We start from the raw sequence: 12,457 nt of genomic DNA on the forward strand, positions 1-12,457 counted from the left end.
GCCATGAGATAGGGTGTCTCTTAATCACCTTGCACAATAAAATTAGCTGAATCCATTTATGTACTAGTAATTACAAAGTATTTTTTCTGTTTTAACAAATATTTTTAAATTATTATGTTCTTGAGCTTTAATGCTTAAGTGATCTGGTGGTCTTAAAAAGGTCATCTCTTCCAAGCATAAGCTGTTGTATTACTTACATTGGTTTTATCAGAATTATATGCATGGTAAAATGGCTAAAAGTAAACCTCAGTGGTAATTAATGCAAACAAAAATAAGTGTATGACTGCTTTACATTTACAATAATATAAAATAATAAGAATATAACCTTTGTAATCCATTAATACAGTATTTTTCTGTGTGATTCTAGAATCAGTGCTGCTGATGTAGACCTACAGTGGAATTTTTCACAGACTCCAATTGAGCATGTGTTTCCTGTTCCTAATGTTTCTCACAATGTTGCCTTGAAAGTCAGTGTTCAGTCCTTGCCCAGACAATCTAATTACCCAGTCTTGACCTGCAGTATTCATACTAATATTGGCCTTTATGAGAAAAGAATTCAACAACATAAACTTAAAACCCATCAGCACCATAATCCAAATGAAGCAGAACAATGTGGTACAAACAGTTCACAGCGTCTGTGTAGCAAACAAACTTGGACCATGGCACCTGAAAGTGTATTACATGCAAAAAGTGGCCCAAGTCCAGAATATACTGCAGCTGTCAAAAACGTCAAACTATATCCAGGCACTGGCAGTAAATCTGACCATGGGACATCTCAGGCCAATATTCTGGGCTTTAGTGGTATAGGCGATACAAAATCACATGAAACATCAGTGAGAACTTTAAAATCATTTTCAATGGTTGATTCCAGTGTCTCTAACCGCCAGAGTTTCTGGCAGTCAGCTGGTGAGACTAACCCTTTAATAGGCTCTTTAATTCAGGAGCGGCAAGAAATCATTGCAAGAATTGCCCAGCATTTGATTCATTGTGATCCAAGCACTTCACATGTTTCTGGACATCCATTTAATACTCAAGAGTCTAGTTCACTCCATTCAAAACTTTCCCGTGTTTCACAAGAAAATGAGAATGTGGGAAAAGGTAAAGAAACTTTCTCCATGTCTTTTGGTAATCCAGAGTTTACCTCCCCAGAAGACAGCAATGAGGGGAAAATTCGACTAAAACCAGAAACTCCTCGAAGTGAAACTTGTATTTCTAATGACTTTTCTTCTCATATGCCTGTTGGAGAGACTAATCCTTTGATAGGCTCTTTACTCCAGGAGCGGCAAGATGTTATTGCAAGGATTGCTCAACACTTGGAGCACATTGATCCAACAGCATCACATATCCCCCGGCCGTCATTCAACATGCATGATTCCAGTTCGGTTGCATCTAAAGTATTTAGGAGTTCATATGAAGACAAAAATTTGTTGAAGAAAATTAAGGATAAGTCCTCAGTTTCCATTTCTCACACAAAATGTTCCTTGTTAGGAGACACCAGTGATGGGAAAAACTTAGTATCTAATAAATGTTTTACTTCTTTTAAAAATAATAGTAAAGAAAAGTGTTCTTGGAAACGTCAAACAAGAAATCAGTGTCAGAACAATCCTAGTGAAATCATCCAAAGTACATATCAGGAAACACAGAACAAAAGTTCTAGTTTGTCGACTTCCTCAATTTTGTCTCAGCACAAAGAAAATAACTTAGATTTGACAAGCAGATTTAAGGAGCAAGAAATGAGCAATGGAACTGATAAACAGTATTCAAATTACAGCAGTATTGACAAACAGATTTGTACAAATAAGTATAAGGAAAAAATAATAAATGAGAACTATAATCCAAAATTCTTTGGCAATCTTCAATCTAATGATTCAAAGAAAAATGACTCAAAAATAAAAGTTACTGTGTTGGAAATGTCTGAATATTTGAACAAATATGAAAGCATGTCCTCAAATAAAGACTCAAAAAGGCCTAAGACATGTGAGCAGTACACTCAACTTAATAGCATAGAGAATTATCTCAATAAAGATAATGAAGGTTTCAAATGTAAAAAGTCAGACCAATTAAAAAATGAACAGGATAAGAAAGAAGATCCAACTAATGAAAAATCCCAAAACTATTCTCAGACAAGTATACAAGACTGTTTGTCTACATGTGAGCAACCAAAAAATACAGAGGTATTGGTAAGTAACATCTAATATGTCAAATATAATTCTGAAATATTTGTTATGATTTAAATTTTCTTCACAGGAGATCTAGTTATAAAGTCCCAAGGTTCCATTATCTATAGGACATACAATCTGATACAGCAATAAACCTACAGAACTAGTATTAACATCCTTGCAAATAACCCACTTTCCTAAGAACAAAAGGTAAATGGAGGAAATAAAGATCAGGCTGTTTAAAAACTAGGAAGTGGTACCTTTTTTTAAAACTGTTAATAGGACAGTAATTGTTTTCATGAGGTGTTAGGTCTATTATTTAGGTCTTCTAGCTCTGTTCTCTGCCTGCTCCCCCATCTTAAAGGCCTCTTTTTCTTCTAGTCAGAAGCACCCAGGCCAGGCACAGTGGCTCACAGCCTATGATCCCAACACTTTGGGAGGCCAAGGCAGAAGATCACTTGAGCTTAGGAGTTGGAGACCAGCCTGGGCAACATAATGAGACCCTGTCTCTACAAAAAAAAAAAAAAAAAAAATTAAAACTAAGCTAGGCATGGTGGTACATGACTGTAGGCCTAGCTATTTGAGAGGCTGAGGTGCCGGAATCACTTGAGCCCAGGAGTTCAAGGTTGCAGTGAGCTATAATTGTCCCATTGCATTCCAGCCTGGGTGACAGAGTGAGACCCTGTCTCAAAAAAACAAAAACAGAAAAAAAACAACCAACCAAAAAAAAAAAAAAACAAAAACAGAAGCACTCAGCTTTTTAATATTTGATCTGTAATGTCAAGAGAATGAATACTATATAATATAAAATATTACTAGGATTTTGTATGTTGCTTGTATATAACGTTCAGTTATATTGCATATTAGGTTTCTGCAAAAGTAATTGAAGTTTTTGCCACTGAAAGTAATGGCAAACCTCAATTGCTTTTGCACGAACCTAATAGGATACTTGGTTCTTTGTGGTACTTCACCATATGGGACAGGTAGGACAGTTATGAGGAAACTGGGACTCAAAGAGAATAACTGACATACCAGTAGCTGTACAAAGTCCTTAGTGATTCAACTGGCACCCTCACCCCAGTCTCTTGACTCCTAATCCAGGCTCCTTTCTACTACCTGACAATAATCAAGGACAAATTTGTGGACTGTACAAATCCTTGGTTCATCCCTCCTGTTGAGAAAACAAATTAATCCCTCCTGCTGCCCTTTTTTGTTTATTTCAGCACTTACAAACAATTCTGGGAGTGTAAACAAGAGTCGGAAATCAAATTTGTATTAGCTTAATGTATTATTTGTTAGCAGGTCCAACCCAATATTAGCGGTGTGCCCATTGTGCTATGCCATTGATCAGTTAATGACTTTCAAAATGTCTATAGGGAAATCACCAAGCTACTGGTCAAAACGCCTGAGTTCTAGTCCTGGCTTCACAGTTTAGTCCTTGAGTGACCATAAATAAGTCATATTACTTCTAAAAACCTGTTTCCTCAATTTTACAAGACTCATGATTAATATCTTTTGCCTTAGAGCAGTGATAAACAATTTATAAATATTTTGTAGTCCTTAATGTACTATATACATAAAAGATATTTTAAGTTATTTTCATTTTATTTGATTTCCTACCAAACTACCTTTTAATTTCTAAAATCATTAGGCTTCACTTTCCTTTATTTTTCCAAGCAGTATCTCAATTATATGGAAAACTTCTTCTTAAGTACCTTAATCCAAGTCTAAATGACCTTGGTTTGTCTTTTTTATCACTCAAATTCGTTTTTCTGGACATTTCAAAATTATGCCATGTTTCCAGTTTATATTTTTCTTCAGAAGATCTCACCCTAACATGGGGTTTAATCAAATGTTAGTTTCCATTTTTCTAAAAGCATAAATGTCACAAAAACCTACAATGGCCTTAAGAATATTCAGTTCTTTTGATCCTGTTATCTAATAGGGAGGCTTAACCCTGGCCATGGTATTTTTCAAGCCCACTAAAATTCATTTTTTTCATGTACCTGTTTTAAATATAATAAACAGTTTACTGTGTGCCCCATCTGAATATTTTACACATGTTGACTTACTTAATCCCTCTCACTTTGATATGAGATTAGGTGCTTTTACTAACTCCAGTTTACAAATGAGGACCTTGAGCTAGGGAAATTACATAACTTGCCCAGGTTACAAAGCTAATAAATGGTAGAGCCAAGACCCAGAATAGTCTTTTATAATTTTTATTCATGTAATTTTTATGAATTTCTGATCTTTGGGTATAAACTTGTCCAATCCTTAAGAATTAACCTATTTCTTGTATAACATCAAAAACATAGTGCTGTGACTGCATTATATATAATTTTAAATTTACAGTGTTTCTTATATTTCTGTATGATGTTCCACCAAATTATATCATCTGAAAATGGTTTTAATTGACATAGTTTTATATTTTTTCATTATACTAGTATTTATATAATATACTAACATTACACTAATTTTTCCTGTGAGTACAGTAGTCGCCCCTTATCCATCGTTTCAGTTTACTCATGGTCAACCAGGTCAGAAAATAGGTGAGTATAGTACAATAAGATCCTTTGAAAGAGAGAAAGACTACATTCACAAATAACTTTTATTATGTCATATTATTATGTGTTTTTTTTATTATTAATCTCTTATTGTACCTAATTTATAAATTAAACTTTAGGATAGGTATGTATAGGAAAATATATATACATTGTTTGGTACTACACGTGATTTCAGGCATCCACTGGGGTTCATGGAATATATCCCCTAAGCATAAGAGGGGACTACTGTAGTAGTTTTTTCACAAATTGAAATAATCAAATATTAGCTTGCTAGATGATAAATTCTGAACAAACATGAACATATAAGGCATTTACATTTGGACATATTTTCTTTAGAACTTAATTCAGCATATTGCAATAACCATTTTAGACATTGTTTTCCAATTGAAATATATATATTGTGTGTAAACATAAGATGTAGATGTACAGGTTGAGCATCCCAAATTTGAAATGTTCCAAAATCCCAAACTTTTTAATTGCTGACAAGGTGCTCAAAGGAAATTTTCATTGGAACATTTCAGATTTGGGATTTTTGCATTTGGGGTGCTTAACCAGTAAAGTATATATGATGCAAATATTCCAAAATCAGAAAAAAAATCCAAACTTCTAAACACTTCTAGTCCCCAAGTATTTTGGATAAGGGATATCCCACTTGTGTATCACCAACTTCACCAGCAGTACCTCAGAATGTATTAGGAATGAGTCTAAAAATGAAAAAGCTGTCCAAATTCTTTAAATGGTATTTAAATATTACAATTAAAATCTAATTATTTTCCTAACAGAGGACTACACTGAAACATTCAAATGTCTGGCGAAAACATAATTTTCATTCCTTGGATGGAACTTCAACCAGAGCCTTTCATCCTCAAACTGGTTTGCCTCTTCTTTCAAGCCCTGTAAGCATTTTTTTTCTTATCTCGTGCTTAGAACTTGCACACATCTGAAAGGTTTACAAATAATTTCATTCAAATTTTAATTGAAAAAAATTTAAATATCTTTAAATGTCCAGTTATGAAACATTTTATTTTTTGACCACACGTTTAACAGCTATGTGATAATACAGGGAAAGACAAAAATGTGAATAAATATTAAATGTATTAGAGTTACAATATTTCTCTGAAATTCTTTTGCCTAACATTTTAACTGTTACTAGATGTGAAAAAAGCAAAAACCATCAAGTGGATTTTTATCTTACTGATACCACTAACTGGGTCATCTGCAAGTTAAATCTATTGCTGTTTTTGATTTGGAATCCCTTCACTTAATCATCTTGAGACATATAAATCTCTCCACTCCTGAATTACAAATAGATTTACAGATCTGAGTGCAGTGGTTAAAAGCATCACTTTGGAGTCACATTGACTTCCCCCTAGTTATGCAACACAATCTCTTGGAGTCTGTTTCCTCATATGTAAATCAGGATGATGATGTCTACCTTAGTGTTGTGAGGATGGTTAGTATCATCCCTCTTGCATGTAAGCAGTCAGTAGTTAGTTGGTATGGCTACCATTTCAGTTAAACTTGAGGTAAGCTGTAAATTGTGTAGCAGAACTAAAAATCCTTGTAATTTGCTACAAACGTATTTTTAGTTGTATGTGTTTTTTAGTAACTAGAAAAATACAGTATCTTGTGTATGTTCAAAAAATAATTATTGGACAATAGACGCAGAATTTAAATGTATAACATGGACCTCAGGCTTCTATTTTAGAAAAATTAAAGTCCAAACAACTTTTTAAAAATTCCAAATGGTTTTTGCTTTTTTTTTTTTTTTTTAATTCTTACGGGTACATAATAGTTGTATATATTTATAGGGTACGTGTGATGTTTTGATATGGGCATACAATGTGTAATGATCAATTCGGGGTAAATGGATTATCCATCACTTCAAGCCTTTATCATTTCTTTATGTTAGGAACCTTCCTATTTCACTCTTTATTTTTAAATATACAATAAATTATTGTTAACTATAGTCACCCTGTTATGCAACCAAATACTAGATCTTATTCATTGTATCCAACAGTGTTTTTGAACCTATTAACCATTCCCACTGTATCCCTGCCTCCTCACAACTCTTCCAAGCCTCTGGCAACCACCCTTATACCCTTTATCTTCATTAGTTCAATTGTTTTTGTTAAGCTCCCCCATATGAGTGAGAACATGGAGTATCTGTCTTTCTTGCCTGGCCTATTTCACTTAGCATAATGTCCTTCAGCTTTGTTCATATTGTTGCAAATGACAGGATTTCATTCCTTTTGTGGCTGAATAATATTCCATTGTGTATATACTACATTTTCTTTATTCATTCATCTATTGATGGACACTTAGGTTGCTTCCATATCTTGGCTGTTGCAAATGGTGCTGTAGTAAACATTGGAGTGCAGCTGTCTCTTTCATATATTAATTTCCCTTTTTTTTCCTTAAGATATATGCCCAGCAGTGGGATTGCTGGGTCATATGGTAGTTCTATTTTTAGTTTTTTAAGGAACTTCCATAGTCTTCTCCACAGCAGCTATACTAATTTACATTCCCACTAATAGTGTATGAGGGTTTCCCTTTTATTCCATCCTTGCCAGCAGCTGTTATTGGCTGTCTTTTGGATAGGAGTCATTGTAACTGGAGTGAGACAACATCTTGTTATGGTTTTAATATGCATTTCTCTGGTTAGTGGCATTGAGCATTTTTTCATATACCTGTTGGCCATTTCCATGTTGTCTTTTGAGAAACATCTGTTCAGATTTTTTTTGTCCATTTTAAAATAAAAACCCCAAATGTTTGACCTACCTGTGAGGTGATTTAAAATGCCCAAGAGATCAGGGAAAAAATTTTCAGTGTCTTGCTAGTGTAAAAAGCACCACAGACTTCTGGTCAATACGGTGGACTGAGTCAATATAGGAAGACACTTGCTCCTTGCCCCCACAGAGATGCTGGAAGAGGTATAATAACTTCCAAATGCATAACGTTGTGTAAGAGCAAGAAAGAAAAATTCCCAAGGAGTAACCTGGGTCAAATTTTGCTCCGCTAGGATATTTGAACCTAAAATAGCACTAGAGTTCAATGCCCCTGCTGAGATAGGAGTCAAGGCTGCAAGTCTGTAACAATCTTAGCTGAGACCAGATTCTTCATAAAGCCAGGCACAGGGAAGACTGGCCTTCTCTAAATGAGAGAGGGGGAAAAAAATATCCATCTATTTACTCAGGCGTGGAGTACATGGGAGAAAAGGAAGCACCCGAAAGAAATTGTACCTAAATCTAAGCCACACATAGTAGGGGTTCTGAATTTATGCTACCTGTGAGATTCAGAGATGTCTAGCTAAGAAATAGCCATAAAAACTAAAGAACCCATGAAATCCATTTAGTATTAGTAGGGGAAACGTGAAACTATCCCACATCTATGGAAGATACCTCTTACTGAAGATGACTTTAGAGGAAAAAAAAATTACAAAGCACCTTAAAAGAATCAGCAGGAGCAAGAAATGGAAGGATGCACGTATAGGAACTCTGTTATCAGAGCAACTTGAGAGTTAAAAATTGTTTAAAGTGTTCTGGGAGAGAAATGAAGGCAAAGATAGGGAATTTAGATGAAAGAACATGGATTTGAACTAAATAGAAATTCTAGATATGAAAAATACATGAAGTGTATACACACACTTGCATACGCATACAGATGAATAAACAGCAGACTAGGATCAACTCAATAGAGATTTTGTGAGTGGGTAGACAAATATTTAGGAAGCACCTAGAATGAAGCACAAAAAGGAAGAGAAATAGTAAAACACGAAAAAGCCATAAAGAAAAAAGAATGAGATGTTCAATGTAAGTCTGGTAGAAGTTTAAAAGGAAGGACTAAATAGAATAAGAAAATGCAATATTAGAAATGAAAGTAGAGAACTTTGCAGAATTGAAGACATGAGGATTTAGATTGAAAATTTCACAGTTAAGTTCTGACTACAGTAAATAACATGGTGCACTTGTACAGCTCTCCAAAATGTTGAGGTGGTTTAAATTTTCAGTGTCATCTGTCTCTTCAGTCACCAATTAGACCAGAGAGTCAGGTACACATATTTAATATTCTAGAAACAAAACTGTCTAACTTGTATGTTGTATATGATTTTGCCTTTAATTAACATTTAGGTATTTTTTTTTTAGGATATTTTGAGCTAGGTGGTGTTTTGCTTTAAATGTAATCTGGTATACAACGATGGTTGAAAACCTAGGAGTGTAGTACTTTTCAAATCTATTCTCTGTAAAACATAGGATTCTTGGAAATGTTGCAGTAGGTGGAATGGGCAAAGAGTGGGCAGTGCTGGCGGGACCTCAGGCTCCTATCTCTATTTTGTTTTTTTTGTTTTTTTTCCTTTTTATTTTAAAGTTGGAAGTGTTTCCCACCTCCCAAAAAAATAGAGAAGTATATAAAAAAGCAAAATAATCTTTATACTATATATTGGAATTCCATGCAATTTTTTCCATGTTTTTCCAAACAGGTTTTGGAAAGAACTGTTTCTGCTTCTTAAAAAATCAAAACCTAGTAAAAGTGCTTTTATTAATCATCTGTTTTTCCAACACTAGTTAATAAAGTAAAAATAAGAACAGTATGTAATGAACAGCATGATTTTAAATAAGCTATTATAGGAGAAGCTGTAGTATTTCAAAGATATGCTTAAATTTCATTTAAAAACTCTTTTATCAATTCAAGAAAGAAATTATGGTTTTTTTTAATATCACAAATGATCATTTTGACTTTAGGTTCCTCAGAGAAAAACACAATCAGGTTGCTTTGATCTGGATTCTTCATTACTGCATCTGAAAAGCTTCTCATCTAGAAGGTATTTATCTCAAAATTCATTTGTGTGTTTCAAACAGAATTTCACAAAATTCTGGTATTTAACAATAAATAATGTTGATTCTAAAAATCAGAATTTTAACAGGAATCTTATTTACAGCATGATACCATGTACACACACAGTTATTAAGGATGAGTGTGGAAGAAATTAAGGCAGTAAGTAGCAACTATCTAGTGGTCATCATAATGAACTCTTACATTGGTTTTAACATTTAAATGGTTTTATATATTTCTAGTTACTAACCTCTACTACCTTTCACTCTTTCAGGGGGGAAAAAAACAACCTTGGCCATTTTTTTCCATGTTGGCAAATAATACTCTGATTATATTCTTTAGTGACACAATTTTGCCCTTGTATTCTCATACTTAACTGAAAATAAGATTGATATAGAAGTCTGAATTATTATTTATTTCCGGTAGATGCCACTATGTGATATGTTCTAAATTCTACCTCGAAATCTTTTAGGATGTGTGTATGTGTGTTTATAAAATATTGTAACAAAGATAATAAAATCTGGGAATTTTAAACTTGAAATTTTATATTGTAAAATTTGATAACATTAATATGGTAGTTTGAGTAGGATTGTTCAGATTTTCCTAATTTTGTACAAAAGTAAATAATATTGTGCCTTGGCTTGGTGGCTCACGCCTGTAATCCCCAGCACTTTGGGAGGCTGAGGCAGGAGCATTGCCTGAAGCCAGGAGTTTGAGGCTGTAATGAGTTATGATGGTGCCACTGTACTCCAGCCTGGGTAACAGAGTGAGACCCTGTGTCAAGATTAAAAAAAATAAAGTATTGTGGCTAATGTGTTCTTTTGCTGATTTGTTTTTCTAATAGTCCTCGACCATGTTTAAACATTGAAGATGATCCAGATATTCATGAAAAACCGTTTTTGAGTTCTAGTGCTCCACCTATAACAAGTCTTAGTCTCCTAGGAAATTTTGAGGTAATGTGCTTTGAAACTGTTTTTTAAATGAAAATTTTATACCCTAGGTTCCAGGATGTCATTTTATGTCTTTAACTTTGGTTGTGAAAAAGAAATAACTAATTGTCTTTTTTCAAGCCTTGAAATTATCTTTTTACTTTATTTTCACAAGAAGGGAAGTCAGTTGGCACTGACATCTTAGATTTGGGTAGCTGGTAGTGAAGAAGAGAAGACCTGGTGAAATCAGGTTGGATTGAGGAATCTGGTACTTAAGCCAGGAGGATAGATTTGGCTACATCTTCTTACTTGGTAAAATTGGGTCTAGGACCCAGAGAAAATAATGAGGGACTATTAGCAGCCTCTTCATAATCAGGAAAGTTGATTTACAAAACCAAACGGTTCTCTGTACTTTATTTGCAACTTCTTTGTAAATCTACAGCTATTCTAAAGTAACAAGGTTATTTTTTAAAAATTCAAATAAAGATTTCTGATATGTTTACTCCCAATATTTTTACTTGGGGTCAAGTAGAAATCATGGGTTTCAATTGTCTGTAATTAGAAATCAGCTTAACCTTAAACATGAATGTATAAATGACATTTTTAAAGTGATTTTAACTGGTGAGTTTTTTTAGGGGAAAATAATTAAAATTTTGTGTTTTTAAGATAGTTTTACAGGAGTTGTGTTTTGGTATATTAACCATTTGCTTTATAACTATTTTACTAGTGAAGCTATCTTTCAAAGTTTTAGTGGGAATGAAAAGATATTTCATGGTAAGTAAGTCTTTTCCATGTCACTTCCAAGGTACCAGTTCAAAGATGTCAAGCTCTCTGTTCCTCTTTGTCATCAAATTAAAAGTGCATAGGCCATTGTGAGGGTCGGGTGGCTCTGCAGCCTTTGTACTACAAGAAATTTTTTTTATTGCCACTTTTGAGGCATGTACTACAAAAAATGTATAAGTGAAAAAGAAAGCAGTCTGATATGTGAAAAGTTTAGAAAAGGGAATGTATTAGGCTGTTTTTGCATTGCTATAAAGAAATGCCAGAGGCTGGATAATTTTTAAGAAAAGAGGTTTATTGGCTCACAGTTCTGCAGGCTTTACATGAAGCATGGTGCTGGCATCTGCTTCTGATGAGGCCTCGGGGAGCTTTTACTTACGGTAGTAGGCACAGCGGGAGCAGGCAAATCATATGGTGAGAGCAGGAGCAAGAGGGCAAGGGAGGAGGTGCCATATGCTTTTAAACAACCAGATCTTGTAAGAACCTACTATTGCAAGGACGGAACCAAGCCATTTGTGAAGGATCCACCTCCGTGACCAAAATAGCTCCTACCAGGCCTCCACCTTCAACACTGGGGATTACATTTCAACATGAGATTTGAAGGAGACAATATGCAAACCATATCAGGGAAGATAGTTAAAAATCAGTACACAGTTTTTTTCAGAGGATTCTATTTGTGCAGATATACATACATTTTTCAAGTGACTTAAGGAAGAAATAGAGATGCTCTGAGACTGTCCAACCCATAGGTTTTATTTATAATGAATTTGATGTTTTCTTAAGTAAATTACAGAAGATATTTCCTCGGCTTAGTGAATTTGACATTCTGTGCAATAAAAGATGGGGTTAGATTTGAGTCACTAAAATGACACATTAGACTTGTTTAGTGAAAACAGGGAAAAGTCTTATCCCTGTAATGTTGTTGGGGGAAATCATCATCCTTAGACATTATTTGTGGGGCATTAGGTGGAGTTTGGAAACACATGGACATAGAATAACACCCAAATAGTCTAATAGCTAATAGTCACCTTTTCTTGCCACCATTTAGCTTGTCCAGCCTGGGGCCTAGGACAGCTTTAAATGCAGCCCGACACAAATTCATAAACTTTCTTAAAATGTTGTTAGATTTTTTTTGTGATTTTTATTAGGCTCATCAGCTATTGTTAATGTGTATGTATATGTATCTAGA

At 34.2% G+C, this 12,457-nt stretch overlaps 1 protein-coding gene across 6 annotated transcripts in view; it reads left to right on the forward strand.

Moving 5' to 3' along the window:
• The window catches only part of FAM214A (family with sequence similarity 214 member A), a 130,859-nt gene that overhangs the window by 100,094 nt on the left and 18,308 nt on the right, over positions 1–12,457 (forward strand). For all 6 annotated transcript variants that reach the window (XR_004431987.1, XM_033190078.1, XM_033190075.1 and 3 more), the window contains exons 6-9: positions 368–2,180; positions 5,509–5,622; positions 9,469–9,548; positions 10,404–10,512. Coding sequence is in view for 5 of the 6 variants with exons in the window: in XM_033190078.1 (XP_033045969.1) it covers positions 368–2,180; positions 5,509–5,622; positions 9,469–9,548; positions 10,404–10,512 (2,116 nt within the window). In the remaining variant the exon portion in view is untranslated. The remainder of the gene's footprint in view (positions 1–367; positions 2,181–5,508; positions 5,623–9,468; positions 9,549–10,403; positions 10,513–12,457) is intronic.

The sequence above is a fragment of the Trachypithecus francoisi genome, unplaced genomic scaffold, assembly GCF_009764315.1.
Source record: "Trachypithecus francoisi isolate TF-2019V2 unplaced genomic scaffold, Tfra_2.0 Lachesis_group3, whole genome shotgun sequence".
In the NCBI taxonomy this organism is placed as follows: domain Eukaryota; kingdom Metazoa; phylum Chordata; class Mammalia; order Primates; family Cercopithecidae; genus Trachypithecus; species Trachypithecus francoisi.